This window comes from Panulirus ornatus, chromosome 28 (genome assembly GCF_036320965.1).
Source record: "Panulirus ornatus isolate Po-2019 chromosome 28, ASM3632096v1, whole genome shotgun sequence".
NCBI lineage: Eukaryota > Metazoa > Arthropoda > Malacostraca > Decapoda > Palinuridae > Panulirus > Panulirus ornatus.
Genome location: NC_092251.1, coordinates 17524681 through 17545923, shown reverse-complemented (window position 1 = coordinate 17545923; position 21243 = coordinate 17524681). Strand labels below are relative to the sequence as shown.

At 40.6% G+C, this 21243-nt stretch overlaps 1 protein-coding gene across 1 annotated transcript in view; it reads left to right on the top strand.

Annotated features, from left to right (window-relative positions):
* The window catches only part of LOC139757912 (echinoderm microtubule-associated protein-like 6), a gene marked incomplete at its 5' end in the record, with an annotated part of 241329 nt that overhangs the window by 34136 nt on the left and 185950 nt on the right, over window positions 1-21243 (top strand). Inside the window, 3 exon segments of the mRNA XM_071678858.1 lie at window positions 9215-9383; window positions 9386-9413; window positions 9745-9895. Coding sequence (XP_071534959.1) covers window positions 9215-9383; window positions 9386-9413; window positions 9745-9895 — 348 coding nt within the window.

Below are 21243 nucleotides of genomic sequence, written 5' to 3'. Positions count from 1 at the left end.
TTTTTGCTTTCCGAGATAATGTTCTCGACTTCCACACATTTTTCAAGGCTCCCAAAATTTTCGCCCCCTCCCCCACCCTATGATCCACTTCCGCTTCCATGGTTCCATCCGCTGACAGATCCACTCCCAGATATCTAAAACACTTCACTTCCAGTTTTTCTCCATTCAAACTCACCTCCCAATTGACTTGACCCTCAACCCTACTGTACCTAATAACCTTGCTCTTATTCACATTTACTCTTAACTTTCTTCTTCCACACACTTTACCAAACTCAGTCACCAGCTTCTGCAGTTTCTCACATGAATCAGCCACCAGCGCTGTATCATCAGCGAACAACAACTGACTCACTTCCCAAGCTCTCTCATCTCCAACAGACTTCATACTTGCCCCTCTTTCCAGGACTCTTGCATTTACCTCCCTAACAACCCCATCCATAAACAAATTAAACAACCATGGAGACATCACACACCCCTGCCGCAAACCTACATTCACTGAGAACCAATCACTTTCCTCTCTTCCTACACGTACACATGCCTTACATCCTCGCTAAAAACTTTTCACTGCTTCTAACAACTTGCCTCCCACACCATATATTCTTAATACCTTCCACAGAGCATCTCTATCAACTCTATCATATGCTTTCTCCAGATCCATAAATGCTACATACAAATCCATTTGCTTTTCTAAGTATTTCTCACATACATTCTTCAAAGCAAACACCTGATCCACACATCCTCTACCACTTCTGAAACCGCACTGCTCTTCCCCAATCTGATGCTCTGTACATGCCTTCACCCTCTCAATCAATACCCTCCCATATAATTTACCAGGAATACTCAACAAACTTATACCTCTGTAATTTGAGCACTCACTCTTATCCCCTTTGCCTTTGTACAATGGCACTATGCACGCATTCCGCCAATCCTCAGGCACCTCACCATGAGTCATACATACATTAAATAACCTTACCAACCAGTCAACAATACAGTCACCCCCTTTTTTAATAAATTCCACTTTTTACATGTAATATTTATATCTTATAGTTTTATGTTCTCAGAAACATATCTGTTTAATATACACAATTCACATATTCTATTTATCTTTGTAAGAAAATGTTACATGATATTTGTTTTTTTATTATTATTATTATACTTTGTCGCTGTCTCCCTGCATTAGCAAGGTAGGGCAAGGAAACAGACGAAAGAATGGCCCTACCCACCCACATACACATGTATATACATACACGTCCACACACGCACATATACATACCTATACGTTTCAACGTATGCATATATATATACATACACAGACATATACATATATACACATGTACATAATTCATACATGCTGCATTTATTCATTCCCGTTACCATCCCACCACACATGAAATGACAACCCCCTCCCCCCCGCATGCGTGTGAGGTAGTGCTAAGAAAACACAACAAAGGCCACATTCATTCACACTGTCTCTAGCTGTCATGTATAATGCACCAAAACCACAGCTCCCTTTCCACATCCAGGCCCCACAAAACTTTCCGTGGTTTACCCCAGACGCTTCACATACCTGGTTCAACCCATTGACAGCAAGTCAAAGCCAGTGTACCACATCGTTCCAATTCACTCTATTCCTTGCATGCCTTTCACCCTCCTGCATGTTCAGGCCCCGATCACTCAAAATTATTTTCATTCCATCTTTCCACCTCTAATTTGGTCTCCCACTTCTCTCCACTTCCCTCCACCTCTGACACATATATCCTCTTGGTCAATCTTTCCTCACTCATTCTCTCCATGTGACCAAACCACTTAAAAACACCCTCTTCTCTCTCAACCACATTTTTTTTATTACCACACATCTCTCTTACCCTTCCATTACTTACTCGATCAAACCACCTCACACCACATATTGGCCTCAAACATTTCATTTACAACATATCCACCCTCCTCCGCACAACTCTATCTATAGCCCACACTTCGCAACCATATAACATTGTGGGAACGACTATTCCTTCAAACATACCCATTTTTTGCTTTCCGAGATAATGTTCTTGCCTTCCACACATTTTTCAACGCTCCCAGAACTTTCGCCCCCTCCCCCACCCTGTGTCTCACTTCCGCTTCCATGGTTCCATCTGCTTCCAAATCCACTCCCAGATATCTAAAACACTTCACTTCCTCCAGTTTTTCTCCATTCAAACTTACCTCCCAATTGATTTGTCCCTCAACCATACTATACCTAGTAACCTTGCTCTTATTCACATTTACTCTCAGCTTTCTTCTTTCACACACTTTACCAAACTCAGTCACCAGCTTCTGCAGTTTCTCACCTGAATCAGCCACCAGTCCTGTATCATCATCAAACAACAACTGACTCACTTCCCAAGCTGTCTCATCCACAACAGACTACATATTTGCCCCTCATTCCAAAACTCTTGCATTCACCTCCCTAACAACCCCATCCATCAACAAAATTACGCACCACTGCTGCAAACCGACATTCACTGAGAACCAATCACTTTCCTCTCTTCCTACTCGTAATATGCTTTACATCCTGGATAAAAACTTTTCACTGTTTCTAACAACTTGCCTCCCACACCATATATTCTTTATACCTTCCATAGAGCATCTCTATCAACTCTTATCATATGCCTTCTCCAGATCCAGAAATGCTTGGGAAGGAGAGTTGTGTGAGGAAGTACCAGGAGAGACTGAGTACAAAATGGAAAAAGGTTAGAACAAAGGAGGTAAGGGGAGTAGGGGAGGAATGGGATGTATTTAGGGAAGCAGTGATGGCTTGCGCAAAAGATGCTTGTGGCATGAGAAGCGTGGGAGGTGGGCAGATTAGAAAGGGTAGTGAGTGGTGGGATGAAGAAGTAAGATTATTAGTGAAAGAGAAGAGAGAGGCATTTGGACGATTTTTGCAGGGAGATAATGCAAATGAGTGGGAGAGGTATAAAAGAAAGAGGCAGGAGGTTAAGAGAATGGTGCAAGAGGTGAAAAAGAGGGCAAATGAGCGTTGGGGTGAGAGAGTATCATTAAATTTTAGGGAGAATAAAAAGATGTTTTGGAAGGAGGTAAATAAAGAGCGTAAGGCAAGGGAACAAATGGGAACTTCAGTGAAGGGGGCTAATGGGGAGGTGATAACAAGTAGTGGTGATGTGAGGAGATGGAGTGAGTATTTTGAAGGTTTGTTGAATGTATTTGATGATTGAGTGGCAGATATAGGGTGTTTTGGTTGAGGTGGTGTGCAAAGTGAGAGGGTTAGGGAGGATGATTTGGTAAACAGGGAAGAGGTAGTAAAAGCTTTGCGGAAGATGAAAGCTGGCAAGGCAGCGAGTTTGGATGGCATTGCAGTGGAATTTATTAAAAAAGGGGGTGACTGTATCGTTGACTGGTTGGTAAGGTTATTCAATGTATGTATGATTCATGGTGAGGTGCCTGAGGATTGGCAGAATGCTTGCATAGTGCCATTGTACAAAGGCAAAGGAGACAAAGGTGAGTGCTCAGATTACAGAGATATAAGTTTGTTCCTGGGAAATTATATGGGAGGGTACTGATTGAGAGGGTGAAGGCATGTACAGAGCATCAGATTGGGGAAGAGCAGTGTGGTTTCAGAAGTGGTAGAGGGTGTGTGGATCAGGTGTTTGCTTTGAAGAATGTATGTGAGAAATACTTAGAAAAGCAAATGGATTTGTATGTAGCATTTATGGATCTGGAGAAGGCATTTGATAGAATTGGTAGAGATGCTCTGTGGAAGGTATTAAGAATATATGATGTGGGAGGCAAGTTGTTAGAAGCAGTGAAAAGTTTTTATCGAGAGTGTAAGGCATGTGTACGTGTAGGAAGAGAGGAAAGTGATTGGTTCTCAGTGAATGTAGGTTTGCGGCAGGGGTGTGTGATGTCTCCATGGTTGTTTAATTTGTTTATGGATGGGGTTGTTAGGGAGGTGAATGCAAGAGTTTTGGAAAGAGGGGCAAGTATGAAGTCTGTTGTGGATGAGAGAGCTTGGGAAGTGGGTCAGTTGTTGTTTCCCTGATGATGCAGCGCGGGTGGCTGATTCGTGTGAAAAACTGCAGAAACTGGTGACTGAGTTTGTTAAAGTGTGTTAAAGAAGAAAGTTGGGAGTAAATGTGAATAAGAGCAAGGTTATTAGGTGCAGTAGGGTTGAGGGTCAAGTCAACTGGGAGGTAAGTTTGAATGGAAAAAAACTGGAGGAAGTGAAGTGTTTTAGATATCTGGGAGTGGGTCTGGCAGCGGATGGAACCATGGAAGCAGAAGTGAATCATAGGGTGGGGGAGGGGGTGAAAATTCTGGGAGCCTTGAAGAATGTGTGGAAGTCGAGAACATTATCTCGGAAAGCAAAAATGGGTATGTTTCAAGGAATAGTTGTTCCAACAATGTTGTATGGTTTCGAGGCGTGGGCTATGGATAGAGTTGTGCGCAGGAGGGTGGATGTGCTGGAAATGAGATGTTTGAGGACAATATGTGGTGTGAGGTGGTTTGATCGAGTAAGTAATAATAGGGTAAGAGAGATGTGTAGTAATAAAAAGAGTGTGGTTGAGAGAGCAGAGAAGGGTGTTTTGAAATGGTTTGGTCACATGGAGAGAATGAATGAGGAAAGATTGACCAAGAGGATATATGTGTCGAAGGTGGAGGGAACGAGGAGAAGTGGGAGACCTAATTGGAGGTGGAAAGATGGACTGAAAAAGATTTTGAGTGATTGGGGCCTGAACATCCAGGAGAGTGAAAGGTGTGCAAGGAATAGAGTGAATTGGAACAGTGTGGTATACCGGGGTTGACGTGCTGTCAGTGGATTGAACTAGGGCATGTGAAGCATCTGGGGTAAACCATGGAAAGTTCTGTGCGGCCTGGATGTGGAAAGGGAGCTGTGGTTTTGGTGCATTATTACATGACAGCTAGAGACTGAGGTCGAACGAATGGGGCCTTTGTTGTCTTCCTAGCTCTACCTCGCACACATGCAGGGGAAGGGGGTTGGTATTTCATGTGTGGCAGGGTGGCGATGTGAATGAATAAAGGCAGACAGTATGAATTATGTACATGTGTATATATGCATATGTCTGTGTATGTATATATATGTATACGTTGAGATGTATAGGTATGTATATATGCGTGTGTGGACGTGTATGTATATACATGTGTATGTGGGTGGGTTGGGCCATTCTTTTGTCTGTTTCCTTGCACTACCTCGCTAACGCGGGAGACAGCGATAAAGCAAAATAATATGATAAATGAATAAGATATTCTGCAAAGCAAACACCTGATCCACACATCCTCTCTCACTTCTGAAACCACACTGCTCTTCCCCAATCTGATGCTCTGTTCATGCTTTCACCCTCTCAATCAATACCCTCCCATTTAATTTCCCAGGAATACTCAACAAACTTATACCTCTGTAATTTGAGCACTCACCTTTATCCCCTTTGCCTTTGTACAATGGCACTATGCATGCATTCCGCCAATCCTCAGGCATTTCACCATGAACCATACATACATTGCATATCCTCACCAACGAGTCAACAACACAGTCACCCCCTTCTTTGATAAATTCCACTGCAATACCATCCAAACCAGCTGCCTTGCCAGTTTTCTGTTCCCATTTGTTCTCTTGTTTTACACACTTTATTTACCTCCTTCCAAAACATCTTTTTATTCTCCCTAAAATTTAATGATACTCTCTCACCCCAACTCTCATTTGCCCTCTTTTTCACCTCTTGCACCTTTCTCTTGACCTCCTGCCTCTTTCTTTTATGCATCTCCCAGTCAATTGCACTATTTCCCTGCAAAACTTGTCCAAATGCCTCTCTCTTCTCTTTCACTAGTAATCTTACATCTTTATCCCACCGCTCACTAGCCTTTCTAATCTGCCCACCTCTCACACTTCTCATGCCACAAGCATCCTTGCGCAAGCCATCACTGCTTCCCTCAATACATCCCATTCCTCCCCCACTCCCCTTACATCCTTTGCTCTCACCTTTTTCCATTCTGCACTCAGTCTCTCCTGGTACTTTCTCACTCAAGTTTCCTTCCACTCTCTTGACCCCAACATTGTCTCTTTCTTTTCTGAAAACCTCTAGAAATTTTCACCTTCGCCTACAGAAGACAATGATCAGACATCCCTCCAGTTGCACCTCTCAGCTCATTAACATCCAAAAGTCTCTCTTTTGCACGCCTATCAATTAACATGTAATCCAATAATGCTCTCTGGCCATCTCTCCTACTTACATATGTATACTTATGTATATCTCTCTTATCTCTCTTTTTAAACTTTTAAACCAGGTATTCCCACTCACCAGTACTTTTTCTGCACGCAAATCTACAAGCACTTCACCATTTCCATTTACAACACTGAACACCCCATGATATTTGTAATTATGATTTTATATCTTAGATCAGCATAGCCAAATTATTTAAAAACATAATAAAAAGAAAACATACTGTCTTTTGTTTCAAAATGCAAATCAGAGCATTATCAGAAACTGCTATTTGATGTACTTTTATCCTGTTTGCTACCCACTGTATCTCTTGACAATGTATGTCAATATGTTGTACATTATGTCATATTCAATATATAGAGATGAAAACTGTCATTTACAATCACTTTCTTGCCTTCATTGTTTTGAACTAAGTTTTCCATAAGTAATGTATCAGTCAGTTTCCAATATAACTATAGAATTCTTTAGGAGTCTTTTGCTATTTTCAACAATATACACACACACATGTTAATGTTTACTTTGACGTAAAGTTTTCTTTTTCTTTGCAAATTTATGTTATCTGTTCCGTCATTTTGGTTCTTGATCTCTTTAAGTCTCATGTGTGCTGTTTTCTAGGGTGATAAGTTTGTTTTTTGCAGAAATTACCCTCAACTCCTTAGAATGACTTACTGAACCTTTCTCAAGCCGTCCACATTATTTTTGTTTACAGTGCTATTCCAGCCTATCCTGTCAAGAGCAGTGTGAAAATAAATTTTGAGTTGAAAACCTTGTATTTCACATGATTTTTGTACCCACAAAAATAAAAGGAGCACTTTGATTCTATCAAATGATTTGTTGATCTCTCATACCAAATCTTTTTACAACTAAAGCATTATTTGCAAGATCCTTGTCTTTACCTAAAACTAAGTTTGATATGTTCAAGTCACAGTACATTTCTCAACAAATTGTAGTAGGGCAGTATCAAACAAGTTAAGATAAAGTCCATGCTTATATCTGCTGGAAAGGGATCCACCTGTCTTCAATGGTGGCATGTTCAAATCTTCCTGTATAGCAGAATCATCTTCATTACAAATTTCTGCAAAGTTTTCATAAAGTCTTTTGTCTATTTCAGGTGTTTGTTTGGTGATCTTTAAACTAATTCTCTTGTTATTTTGTGACAGAGCTTATCCTTAACTTTTGCAAAAATGAAGTTGTATCATCAGTGGCCACCACATTTCTCAGTACTGTACAAGATTAACAAACAACAAGACACTGCTGCCTATGTTGTTTTCTCTGTTACTGATAAATTGAGAATCCTGTGGATTACATATTTTTCAAAGAAATCCATTTTTAGTGTTTTCTCTTTCTAATATTCAGATGCCAGTTATATCATAGCTTTCCTCTATTCTTCTGATGCCTTTGTTTCTTGCACAAAATAACTTTTTCATCTGTTTTGTGCATTTACATATGATATTTTAAGAAAAGTGTAAATAATTGTAAGAAGTACTAGCAGCCCTTTAATGGCTGAATTCAAATATTATGCGCACTGTGCATTATTTGTATCATGATAGATCGTGGAACGTGTGGTCTGTTGCTCACCAGATTGTACATCATGTGTAGTGTGTGAGTTCTATAGTCTGTGACAGTCAAGAGGAACGTTGACAAAATCAAAAAATTTGTAAATCAATCAAGCTTGCTCTCATCCAGATTACATCAATTGTAAGGAATCCATTGATAAAGTGGGAAAATATGTTAGTAGTATAAGTTGAAAATCAAAATCAAAAGTTGTTTGCACTTAATTGTAGCTTATGATACCAAAAGTTTCTGTCTTCTTTGGTAAAACAGATGAAAAATATCATTTAAGATCACTGCCATGGCTTTTTATGCTTTGGTAGATACAGATGAAAAATATCATTTAAGATTACTGCCATGGCTTTTTATGCTTTGAACCAAATCCCCGTTTTTTTGTAAAATAATATATCAATCATCTGAATGATTTCTTTGCTTCAAACATAAACATAAAATCTTTTAGGTTTTGTTGAAATGCTACAATCAAATGATAAGCCTTCCGCAGAAATGCTAAAGTGAACCAGGAAATGTGAAATTAATATTAAATTGTAGGTTATGATACCAAAGTTTCTGTCTTCTTTGGCAAAACAGATGAAAAATATCATTTAAGATCACTGCCATGTTAGATTTTAGAAATAGAATTACTAACTATTCATTACTAATGTTGATCCATAGCATTACTATGGAGTAAACTTCATAAAGAAAGATGAAAATCCTTCTAATCTTTTGTTTTCTTTACAAAACATCTTTAAAAGGAGTGATGCAAAAATAGTACAATGAGTTGTACAAACAAAACTTTGTGAGAAACAAGGCTCCATGTCTGTCTCACCAGTATTTTCACAGTAAGGCTCTGCACCTTACTAACTAGTAGTTAAGGAACATAACCTTCTGTTAGTTATGAAAAACAACCAAAGTTGGTATGTATACATTTCAAGTGTTTCAGTATTCAGAATTTTCAAATCCGGGAGTCCTTAGTCCGAGGAAAGAAGTCTGGCATATAGTCCCATTTTTCTGTGAAAACCTTTATTCACTTTGTCTGCTTTCTTTTGTAAATGTTGTCTTCCATGAACACATCTCCCATTTTGCAGGGAAAATCTTATGTGCTGATGTTGATAGCTTATTGAGAGTCATTGTAACTTGTAAATATGAATGTGTATGTTGATTTTGATTGGTTATCAAAAGTATTTGTAGCATTGAAATTGGAATCTGTTTGTTGGCAAAATAGATGTAGTAGCCAGATCATTTAATTTTTATAATAATGATAAAAAACTTGAGACATGCAATTTTAATTTTTTTCATAGTTTTTGTATCAAGAATTTTTTTGATGACTTAGGACAGGAAACTTATGTAGAAAAGTTTGTGTTTATTGGGTTACATTTTGTCAGAAGGAAACTATGTACTTGTGTGCAAAATTATTTGTGTTTCCATATCACAAGGTAGGATGGGAGGCCACTGTACATGTATGGGATGCAGTGGAGGTGCGAGTAATGTCAGTGCTGCAGGGGGGACACTCACGTGGGGTGATCAGTGTGGCCTTCAGTGCTGATGGTCAGTGGGTGGCATCACTTGGCCTGGATGACCACCATACTCTTGTCATCTGGAACTGGCGCAAGGGTACAAACTAGCCTCAGCAAGGTAACTCATTCTAGTCACTTGCCATACTTTCCTGAATACAATGATTTGGTACAATAGATATCTCAATTTTTTCCAGTGATGCATTGCATATAGAAACATGGGTTTCATTAACTGTTATGTAGTCTTATGGTCGACAGTCTCACTACATTTAAAGATTTTCATATATTTTTTAAACATATTTTGTACCTTTGATGCCATAACTAACTCTAACATGAATAGATATCATAACTTGTAATTGCTTATTTCAGCATTCTCTAGTCATTTTCATTTGATTACTAAATACAATAAAAATTAAGTTTTGAATCTATATATCTATCATTCTCATGTATAGAAGTCACATTGAGCAGGTCTTTGGGCTGCAGTTCAGCCGCACCAACAGTAATCGTCTTGTGACATTTGGCATTAAGCACATTAAGTTCTGGTCCCAGGCTGGAGGAGGCCTCACATACCGCCAGGTGGTTCTTGGACAGAAGTTTAGACAGGTAAGATAATCCTTTGTTTTTGATATTCTTTATTTATTCATTTATTCATGATACTTTGTCGCTGTCTCCCGCATTAGCAAGGTAACGCAAGGAAACAGACAAAACCAAACTTCCTTAAGATAATGATCAAACACCCCTCCAGTTTCACCTTTCAGCACATTGACATCCAAGAGTCTCTCTTATGCACCTATCAATTAACACGTAATGTAATAATGCTCTCTGACCATCTCTCCGACTTACATATGTATACTTATGTATTATTTTATTTATTCATTCATTTATTATACTTTCTCGCTCTCTCTCATGTTAGCAAGGTAGTGCAAGGAAACAGATGAAAGAATGGCCCAACCGACCCACATACACATGTATATACATACATACACGTCCACACACGTACATATGTATATATATATATATACCTATACATTTCAACGTATACATGTATATACATACACAGACATATACTTATATACACAAGTACATAATTCATATTTGCTGCCTTTATTCATTCCTGTCGCCACCCCGCCACATATGAAATAACAACCAAATCCACTCCTAGATATCTAAAACACTTCACTTCCTCCAGTTTTTCTCCATTCAATCTTACCTCCCAATTGACTTGTCCCTTAACCCTTCTGTACCTAATAACCTTGTTCTTATTCACATTTACTCTCAGCTTTCTTCTTCTTTCACGCACTTTACCAAACTCAGTCACCAGCTTCTGCAGTTTCTCACATGAATCAGCCACCAGCACTGTATCATCAGCGAACAACAACTGACTAACTTCCCAAGCCCACTCATCCACAACAGACTGCATACTTGCCCCTCTTTCCAAAACTCTTGCATTCACCTCCCTAACAACCCCATCCATAAACAAATTAAACAACCATGGAGACATCACACACCCCTGCCACAAACCGACATTCACTGAGAACCAATTACTTTTCTCTCTTCCTACTCGTACACATGCCTTACATCCATGATAAAAACTTTTCACTGCTAGCAACTTACCTCCTTTACCATATACTCTTGATACCTTCCACAGAGCATGTCTATCAACTCTATCATATTCCTTCTTCAGATTTATAAATGCAACATACAAATCCATTTGTTTTTCTAAGTATTTCTCACATACATTTTTCAAAGCAAACACCTGATCCACACATCCTCTACCACTTCTGAAACCACACTGCTCTCCCAGTCTGATGCTCTGTACATGCCTTCACCCTCTCAATCAATACCCTCCCATGTAATTTCCCATGAATACTCAAACTTATACCTCTGTAATTTGAGCACTCACCTTTATCCCCTTTGCCTTTGTACAGTAGCACTATGCATGCATCCCGCCAATCCTCAAGCACTTCAGCATGAGCCATACATACATTGAACATCCTCACCAACTAGCCAACAACAATCACCCCCTTTTTTAATAAATTCCACTGCAATACCATCCAAACCTGCAGCCTCGCCAGCTTTCATCTTCTGCAACGCTTTCACTACCTCTTCTCTGTTTACCAAATCATTCTCCCTAACTCTTTCACTTCACACACCACCTCGACCAAAACACCCTATGTCTGCCACTCTATAATTTAACACATTCAACAAACCTTCAAGATACTCACTCCATCTCCTTCTCATATCACTACTTGTTATTACCTCCCCATTAGCTTCCTTCACCGATGTTCCCATTTGTTCCCTTGTCTTATGCACTTTATTTACCTCCTTCGCATTTTTCCCCCACTCCCCTTACCTCCTTTGCTCTCACCTTTTTCCATTCTCTACTCAGTCTCTCCTGGTACTTCCTCACACAAGTCTCCTTCCCAAGCTCCTTAATCTCACCACTCTATTCACCCCAGCATTCTCTCTTCTTTTCTGAAAACCTCTACAAATCTTCACCTTCGCCTCCACAAGATAATGATCAGACATCCCTCCAGTTGCACCTCTCAGCACATTAATATCCAAAAGTCTCTCTCTCATGTGCCTATCAATTAACACATAATCCAATAACACTCTCTGGCCATCTATCCTCCTTACATACATATACTTATGTATATCTATATCTCTCTTTTTAAAGCAGGTATTCCCATTCACCAGTCCTTTTTCATCACACAAATCTACAAGCTCTTAACCATTTCCTTTTACATCAATGAACACCTCATGTACACCAATTATTCCCTCAACTGCCACATTACTCACCTTTGCATTCAAATCACCCATCACTATAACCTGGTCTCTTGCATCAAAACTGCTAACACACTCACTCAGCTGCTCCCAAAACACTTGCCTCTCATGATCTTTCTTCTCATGCCCAGGTGCATAAGCACCAATAATCACCCATCTCTCTCCCTCCACTTTCAGTTTTACCCATATCAATCTAGAGTTTACTTTCTTACACTTTATCACATACTCCCACAACTCCTTTTTCAGGAGTAGTGCTACTCCTTCCTTTGCTCTTGTCCTCTCCCCAACCCCTGACTTTACTCCCAAAACATTCCCAATCCACCCTTCCCCTTTACCCTTGAGCTTCGTTTCACTCAGAGCCAAAACATTCAGGTTCCTTTCCCCAAACATACTACCTATCTCTCCTTTTTTCCCTTCTTGGTTACATACACACACATTTAGACACCCCAATCTGAGCCTTCGAGGAGGATGAGCACTCCCCCCGTGACTCCTTCCTCTGTTTCCCCTTTTAGAAAGTTAAGATACAAGGAGGGGAGGGTTTCTAGCCCCCCACTCCCATCCCCATTAGTCGCCTTCTATGACACTTGGGGAATGCAAGGGAAGTATTCTTTCTCCCCTAACCCCAGGGATATTATTATTATTATAATTATTATTATGATTTGGTAAACAGAGAAGAGGTAGTGAAAGCTTTGTGAAGATGAAAATCGGCAAGACGGTGGGTTTGCATGGTATTGCAGTGGAATTTATTAAAAAGGGGGTGACTGTGTTGTTGACTGGTTGGTGAGGATATTTAATGTATGTATGGCTGAAGTGCCTGAGGATTGGCAGGATGCATTATCTCGGAAAGCAAATATGGGTATGTTTGAAGGAATAGTGGTTCCAACAATGTTGTATGGGTGTGAGATGTGGGCTATAGATAGGGTTGTGCGAAGGAGGGTGGATGTGTTGGAAATGGATTGTTTGAGGACAGTATGTGGTGTGAGGTGCTTTGATTGAGTAAGTAATGAAAGGGTAAGAGAGATGTGTGGTAATAGAAAGAGTGTGGTTGAGAGAGCAGAAGAGGGTGTATTGAAATGGTTTGGTCACATGGAGAGAATGAGTGAGGAAAGATTGACAAAGAGGATATATGTGTCAGAGGTGGAGGGAATGAGGAGAAGTGGGAGACCAAATTGGAGGTGGAAGGATGGAGTGAAAAAGATATTGAGCGATCACTGCCTGAACATACAGGAAGGCGAAAGGCGTGCAAGGAATAGCGTGAATTGGAATGATGTGGCCTACTGGGATGGATGTGCTGTCAGTGGATTGAACCAGGACATGTGAAGCATCTGGGGTAAACCATGGAAAGTTTTGTGGGGCCTGGATTTGTAAAGGGAGCTGTGGTTTCGATGCATTATACATGACAGCTAGAGACTGAGTGTGAATGAATGTGGCCTTTGTTGTCTTTTCCTAGCGCTACCTCATGTGCACGCGGAGGGAGGTGGGTGCTGTTTCATGTGTGGCAGGGTGGCAACGGGAATGAATAATGGCAGCAAGTATGAATTATGTACATGTGAATATATGTATATGTCTGTGTATGTATATACATGTATACATTGAAATGTATAGGTATTATATGTGTATGAGTGGACATGTATGTATGTACATGTGTATGTTGGTGGATTGGGCCATTCTTTGGTCTGCTTCCTTGCGCTAACTCACTGATGAGTTAGACAGTGACAAAGGATAATGAATAAGGTAAAGATGATAATCATTATTATCATTATTATTATCGTTATTATTTTATTTTATTTACTTTGCTTTGTCGCTGTCTCCCGTGTTAGCGAGGTAGCACAAGGAAACAGATGAAAGAATGGCCCAACCCACCCACATACACATGTATATACATACACGTCCACACACGCAAATATACACACCTATACATCTTAATGTACACATATATATACACACCCAGACATACACATATAAACACATGTACATAATTCATACTGTCTGCCTTTATTTACTCCCATCCCCACCTCACCACACAGGGAATAACAACCCCCTCCCCCCTCATGTGTGCGAGGTAGCGCTAGGAAAAGACAACAGAGGCCACATTCGTTCACACGCAGTCTCTAGCTGTCATGTAATAATGCACCGAAACCACAGCTCCCTTTCCACATCCAGGCCCCACAGAACTTTCCATGGTTTTCCTCAGATGCTTCACATGCTCTGGTTCAATCCATTGACAGCACGTCGACACCGGTATGCCACATTGTTCCAATTCACTCTATTCCTTGCCCGCCTTTCACCCTCCTGCATGTTCAGGCCCTGATCACACAAAATCTTTTTCACTCCATCTTTCCACCTCCAATTTGGTCTCCCACTTCTCCTCGTTCCCTCCCCCTCTGACACATATATCCTCTTGGTCAATCTTTCCTCACTAATTCTCTCCATGTGACCAAACCATTTCAAAACACCCTCTTCTGCTCTCACATCCACACTCTTTTTATTTCCACACATCTCTCTTACCCTTACATAACTTACTCGATCAAACCACCTCACACCACATAATGTCCTCAAACATCTCATTTCCAGCACATCCACCCTCCTCCGCACAACTCTATCCATAGCCCAAGCCTCGCAGCTATACAACATTGTTGGAACCACTATTCCTTCAAACATACCTATTTTTGCTTTCCGATATAATGTTCTCGACTTCCAAACATTCTTTAAAGCTCCCAGAACTTTCGCCCCCTCCCCCACCCTATGATTCACTTCCGCTTCCATTGTTCCATCCGCTGCCAGATCCACTCCCAGATATCTAAAACACTTTACTTCCCCCAGTTTTTCTCCATTCAAACTTACCTCCCAATTGACTTGACCCTCAACCCTACTGTACCTAATAACCTTGCTCTTATTCACATTTACTCTCAACTTTCTTCTTTCACACACTTCTTTACCAAACTCAGTCACCAGCTTCTGCAGTTTCTCACATGAATCAGCCACCAGCGCTGTATCATCAGCAAACAACAACTAACTCACTTCCCAAGCTCTCTCATCCAGAACAGACTGCATACTTGCCCCTCTTTCCAAAACTCTTGCATTCACCTCCCTAACAACCCCATCCATAAACAAATTAAACAACCATAGAGACATCACACACCCCTGCCGCAAACCGACATTCACTGAGAACCAATCACTTTCCTCTCTTCCTACACGTACACATGCCTTACATCCTCGATAAAAACTTTTCACTGCTTCTAACAACTTGCCTCCTACGCCATATATTCTTAATACCTTCCACAGAGCATCTCTATCAGCTCTATCATATGCCCTCTCCAGATCCATAAATGCTACATACAAATCCATTTGCTTTTCTAAATATTTCTCACATACATTCTTGAAAGGAAACACCTGATTCACACATCCTCTACCACTCCTAAAACGACACTGCTCTTCCGCTATCTGATGTTCTGTACATGCCTTCACCCTCTCAATCAATACCCCCCCATATAATTTACCAAGAATATTCAACAAACTTATACCTCTGTAATTTGAGCACTCACTCTTATCCCCTTTGCCTTTGTACAATGGCACCATGCAAGCATTCCGCCAATCCTCGGGCACCTTACCATGAATCATACATACATTAAATAACCTTACCAACCAGTCAACAATACAGTCACCCCCTTTTTTAATAAATTATTATCATTAATATTATTATTATTATTATATTATTATTATTATTATTATTATTATTATTATTATTATTATTATTATTATTATTATTATTATTATTATTATTATTATTATTATTATTTCGTCTGTTTCCTTGCGCTACCTCGCAAACGCGGGAGACAGCGACAAAGTATAATAAATAAAATAAATAAATAAATAATTATTATTATCCATGGTTTAGGGGAGTAAGAGTTTTACCTCTGTATTGATTATGCATCATAGAAGGCGACTGAAGGCAGCAGGAGTAGGGGTCTGGAACACCCCACTATCACCACCTTTTAGTATTTCAGTTTCTAAAAGGTGGAACAGAAGAAGGATCTAAGCAGGGAGTGCTCATTCTCCTTGTAGGCTCAGGCTGGGGTATGTAAATGTGTGTGGATCTAACCACAGTGAGAAGAGAAGAGATATAGGCAGCACGTTTGAGGAAAGAAACCTGGATGTTCTTGCTCCCAGTGAAACTAAGCTCAAGGGTAAAAGAGAAGAATGGTTAGGGGTAAAGTCAGGGGCTAATGAGAGAGTAAGAGCTAGGGAAAGGATAGAATTGCTGCTGAAGCAGGAGTTGCTGGAGTGTATGACAGAGTGTAAGGAAGTGAGTTATAGACTGATAATGGTGAAAATGAAAATGGTATGGAAGTGCTTCTGCATTTGACCATAAGAAGAAGAATCATGAGAGGCAAGTATTTTTGGTAGCAGCTGAGTTAGAGTGATAAGAATTTTGGCAAAGGAGACCGGGAATTGGTGATGGATTATTTAAATGTGAAGGTGAATAATGTGGCAGTTGAGGATGTAATTGAAGGGCATGGAGCAATCAGTTAAGTGAAAAAAATGGTGGAGTTGTTTCCTAAAAAAGTGCTGGCAATTGGGAATACCTGGTTTAATAAGAGGGATATATACAAGGACATATGTGAGGAGAAAAGATGGGTATTAGTAATTATTGGATTACATACTAATTCGTCGGTGTGCAAAAGAGCCTTTGGGATGTGACTGTGCTGAGAGAGGCAGCAGTGAGATGTCTGATCATTACTTTGTGCGGGTAAGAATGAAGATTTGGGGAGTTGTTTTGGAGAAAAGGGAAACATCATGGATGAAAAGAGAGTAGTAAGAGTAAGTGAGCTTGGAAAAGAGATCTGTGCAAAAAAATATCAGGAGAGATTAAGTGTAGAATGACAAAAGATGGATCAAGAGAAGCTAGAATAGTAAATCAGGAATGGGAAGTATTTAGAGAGGCAGTGTGGCATGTGTTGGAGGTGAATGTGGCATGTATAAGAGCTGGGCAGGTTAAAAAAAGATATTAAGTAGTGGGATAACAAAGTAAAGATATTAGTGAAAGAGAAAAGAGGGGTGTATAGGTGATACTTACAGAGCAGGAGTGCAAATTATTGGGAGATCTATAAGAGAAGATGGGAGGAGGAAAAGAAGATTGAGGGTTTGAAAATAAGAGTCACAGCAAGCAAGGATCAGTAAACCTCAGGGAGAATAGGATGTTTTGGAGGGAAATTAATAGAGTGTGAAAAACAAGAGAAATGGGAATATCAGTGAAGGGGCAAATGAGGAAGTGGTAACAGGTAGTAATGAAGTGAGGAGATGGCAACAGTATTTTGAAATACCATAAAATGTGTTTGATAAGATGGTGGCAGATGTTTAGTATTTGGGTCAGGAATAGAATGTTAAGTGACACAGTGAAAGAGAGTGGTTTGGTGAAGAGACAAGAGGTGGTGAAAGCCTTACATAAGACGAACATAGCAAGTTAAGTGGAGTAGATGGTATTACAGTTGAATTTCTTAAGAAAGGGGGCGACTTTGTTTTTGATTGGTTGGTTAGGATTGTCAGTGTATGTATGGATCATGGCATGGTGCCTGAAGATTGATAGAATGCACGTATTGTTCCACTGTATAAAGGCAAGAAGGATAAAGTTGTATTCATACTGCAGATGTATAAGATTGTTCAGTGTACCTGGTAAGTTGTATGGGAGAGAAGCAATAGAGGGTGAAGGAATGTACAGAACTGACTGGGGAGGAACAGTATGTCCTCATGAGTGGCAGAGTATTTTTGGATTAGGTGTGTGCTTCAAAAAATATTTGTGGGAATAGCTGAAAAAACAGATTTATATATGGCATTTATTGATGTGTAGAAACCATATGAGAGGGTTGATAGAGATGCCTTGTGGAAGGTTTTAAGAATATATGGTGTGAAAGGAAAGTTACTAGAAGAAGTGAGAAGTTCTTATCAAGTTTATAAGGCATGTGTATTAGTAGGAAGAGAGAAAAATAACTCATTCCAAGTGAAGGTTGGTCCGTGGCATAGTATGTGATATCACCATTGCTGCTTAATATGCTTATGGTTGGGGTGGTGAGAGAAGGCAAGAGTCATGGAGAGAAGGGCAAGTATGCACTCTGTAGGGGATGAAGGGCCCTGGGAAGTGATGGTTGTTGCATGTTGATGACACACCAAGGGTGGCAGATTCAGGCAAGAAACTGCAGAAGTTGATGATTGAGTTTGGGAGAATATGTGAGGAGGAAGTTGGATTTGTATGGATTTGTATTCAAATGGATTTGTATGTAGCATTTATGGATCTGGAGAAGGCATATGATAGAGTTGATAGAGATGCTCTGTGGAAGGTACTAAGAATATATGATGTGGGAGGCATGTTGTTAGAAGCAGTGAAAAGTTTTTATCGAGGATGTAAGGCATGTGTACGTGTAGGAAGAGAGGAAAGTGATTGGTTCTCAGTGAATGTAGGTTTGCGGCAGGGGTGTGTGATGTCTCCATCGTTGTTTAATTTGTTTATGGATGGGGTTGTTAGGGAGGTGAATGCAAGAGTTTTGGAAAGAGGGGCAAGTATGAAGTCTGTTGGGGATGAGAGAGCTTGGGAAGTGAGTCAGTTGTTGTTCGCTGATGATACAGTGCTGGTGGCTGATTCATGTGAGAAACTGCAGAAGCTGGTGACTGAGTTTGGTAAAGTGTGTGAAAGAAGAAAGTTAAGAGTAAATGTGAATAAGAGCAAGGTTATTAGGTACAGTAGGGTTGAGGGTCAAGTCAATTGGGAGGTAAGTTTGAATGGAGAAAAACTGGGGGAAGTAAAGTGTTTTAGATATCTGGGAATGGATCTGGCAGCAGATGGAACCATGGAAGCGGAAGTGAATCATAGGGTGGGGGAGGGGGCGAAAATCCTGGGAACCTTGAAGAATGTTTGGAAGTCGAGAACATTATCTCTGAAAGCAAAAATGGGTATGTTTGAAGGAATAGTGGTTCCAACAATGTTGTATGGTTGCGAGGCGTGGACTATGGATAGAGTTGTGCGCAGGAGGGTGGATGTGCTGGAAATGAGATGTTTGAAGACAATATGTGGTGTGAGGTGGTTTGATCGAGTAAGTAATGTAAGGGGAAGAGAGATGTGTGGAAATAAAAAGAGCGTGGTTGAGAGAGCAGAAGAGGGTGTTTTGAAATGATTTGGGCGTGGGCTATGGATAGAGTTGTGCGCAGGAGGGTGGATGTGCTGGAAATGAGATGTTTGAAGACAATATGTGGTGTGAGGTGGTTTGATCGAGTAAGTAATGTAAAGGGAAGAGAGATGTGTGGAAATAAAAAGAGCGTGGTTGAGAGAGCAGAAGAGGGTGTTTTGAAATGGTTTGGGCACATGGAGAAAATGAGTGAGGAAAGATTGACCAAGAGGATATATGTGTCGGAGGTTGAGGGAACGAGGAGAAGTGGGAGACCAAATTGGAGGTGGAAAGATGGAGTGAAAAAGATATTGAGTGATCGGGGCCTGAACATGCAGGAGGGTGAAAGGCGGGCAAGGAATAGAATGAATTGGATCGATGTGGTGTACCGGGGTTGATGTGCTGTCAATGGATTGAATCAGGGCATGTGAAGCATCTGGGGTAAACCATGGAAAGTTGTGTGGGGCCTGGATGTGGAAAGGGAGCTGTGGTTTCGGGCATTATTGCATGACAGCTAGAGACTGAGTGTGAACGAATGGGGCCTTTGTTGTCTTTTCCTAGCGCTACCGTCGCACACATGAGGGGGGAGGGGTTGTTATTCCATGTGTGGCGAGGTGGCGATGGGAATGAATAAAGGCAGACTGTGTGAATTGTGTGCATGTGCATGTCTGTGTGTGTATATATGTGTACATTGAGATGTATGGGTATGTATATTTGCATGTGTGGACATGTATGTATATACATGTGTATGTGGGTGGGTTGGGCCATTTCTTTCGTTCTGTTCCCTTGCGCTACCTCGCAAACGCGGGAGACTGTGACAAAGCAAAATAAATAAATAAATAAAAAGCAAGGTTATTAGATTCAGCAGGGTAGAGGGACTGATTAGATGGGATGTGAGTTTGAATGGAGAAAAAATGGAAGAAGTGAAGTGTTTTAGACATCTGGGAAAGGACTAGGCAGCTAATGGAACCATAGAATCAGAAGTGAGTAATGGGTGGGTGAGGGGGTGAAGGTTCTGGGAGCATTGAAGAATGTGTGGAATAAGAGGTTGTTATCTGGGAGGTGAAAAAGGCTATGTATGAAGGTACATTAGTTCTGACAATGTTATACGGTTGCAAGGCATGGGCTATAGATGAAGTTTTATGGTAGAGGGTGGATATGTTGGAAATGAAATGTTTAAGGACAATATGTGGTGTGAAGTGGTTTGATCACTTAAGTAATAAAAGAGTAAGAGAGAGGTTATGGTAATGAAAAGAGTGTGGTGGTCTGGGCGGGTGATACGTGCGGATGGCACCAGTGGGGGATATATGTGGATGTAACTGGTGGGTGAGAATGAGTGAGGAGAGGTTGAAAAAGAGGATATATGTGTCAGAAGTGTATGAAATAAGGAGAACTGGAAGACTAAATGAAGATGGAAGGATGGAGTGAAACACATTTTGAGTGATTGGGGCCTGAAAATGAAGTAGGGTGAAAGACGTGTGTGGGATAGAGGGAATTGGAATGATGTGGCTACTAGGGTTAACTTACTGTCAGTGGATTTAACTTGAGCATGTGAAGCGGCTGGGGTGAGCCATGGAAAGGTTTGTGGGGCCTGGTTTTGGATAGGGAGCTGTGGCTTTGGTGCATTACACATGACAGCTAGAGAATGGATGTGAACAAATGTGACCATTCTTCATCTGTTCCTGGCACTGCCTCACAAATGTGACAAACAGTGATTAAGTTTGAAAAAATAATCATTAATGGTATTCCTGGAGGTAGTTGAGAAGGAATACTACCTTGTATTCCCTGGGTGTTGTAGGAGATGACTAATTAGGGTTGGGGGCCAGAAACCTTCCCCTTCTTATATTTCAGTTTCTAAAAGACAATGGAAGGAGCCAAGCAAGGAGTTCTCATCCTCCTTGAAGGTTCAGTCTGGATGTTTGAATGCTGTGGTTAGAACTAAGATGAGGAAAACTGAGAAATGGGTTGTATGTCTGGGGTGAAGAACCTGGATATTCTGGTTTTAAATGA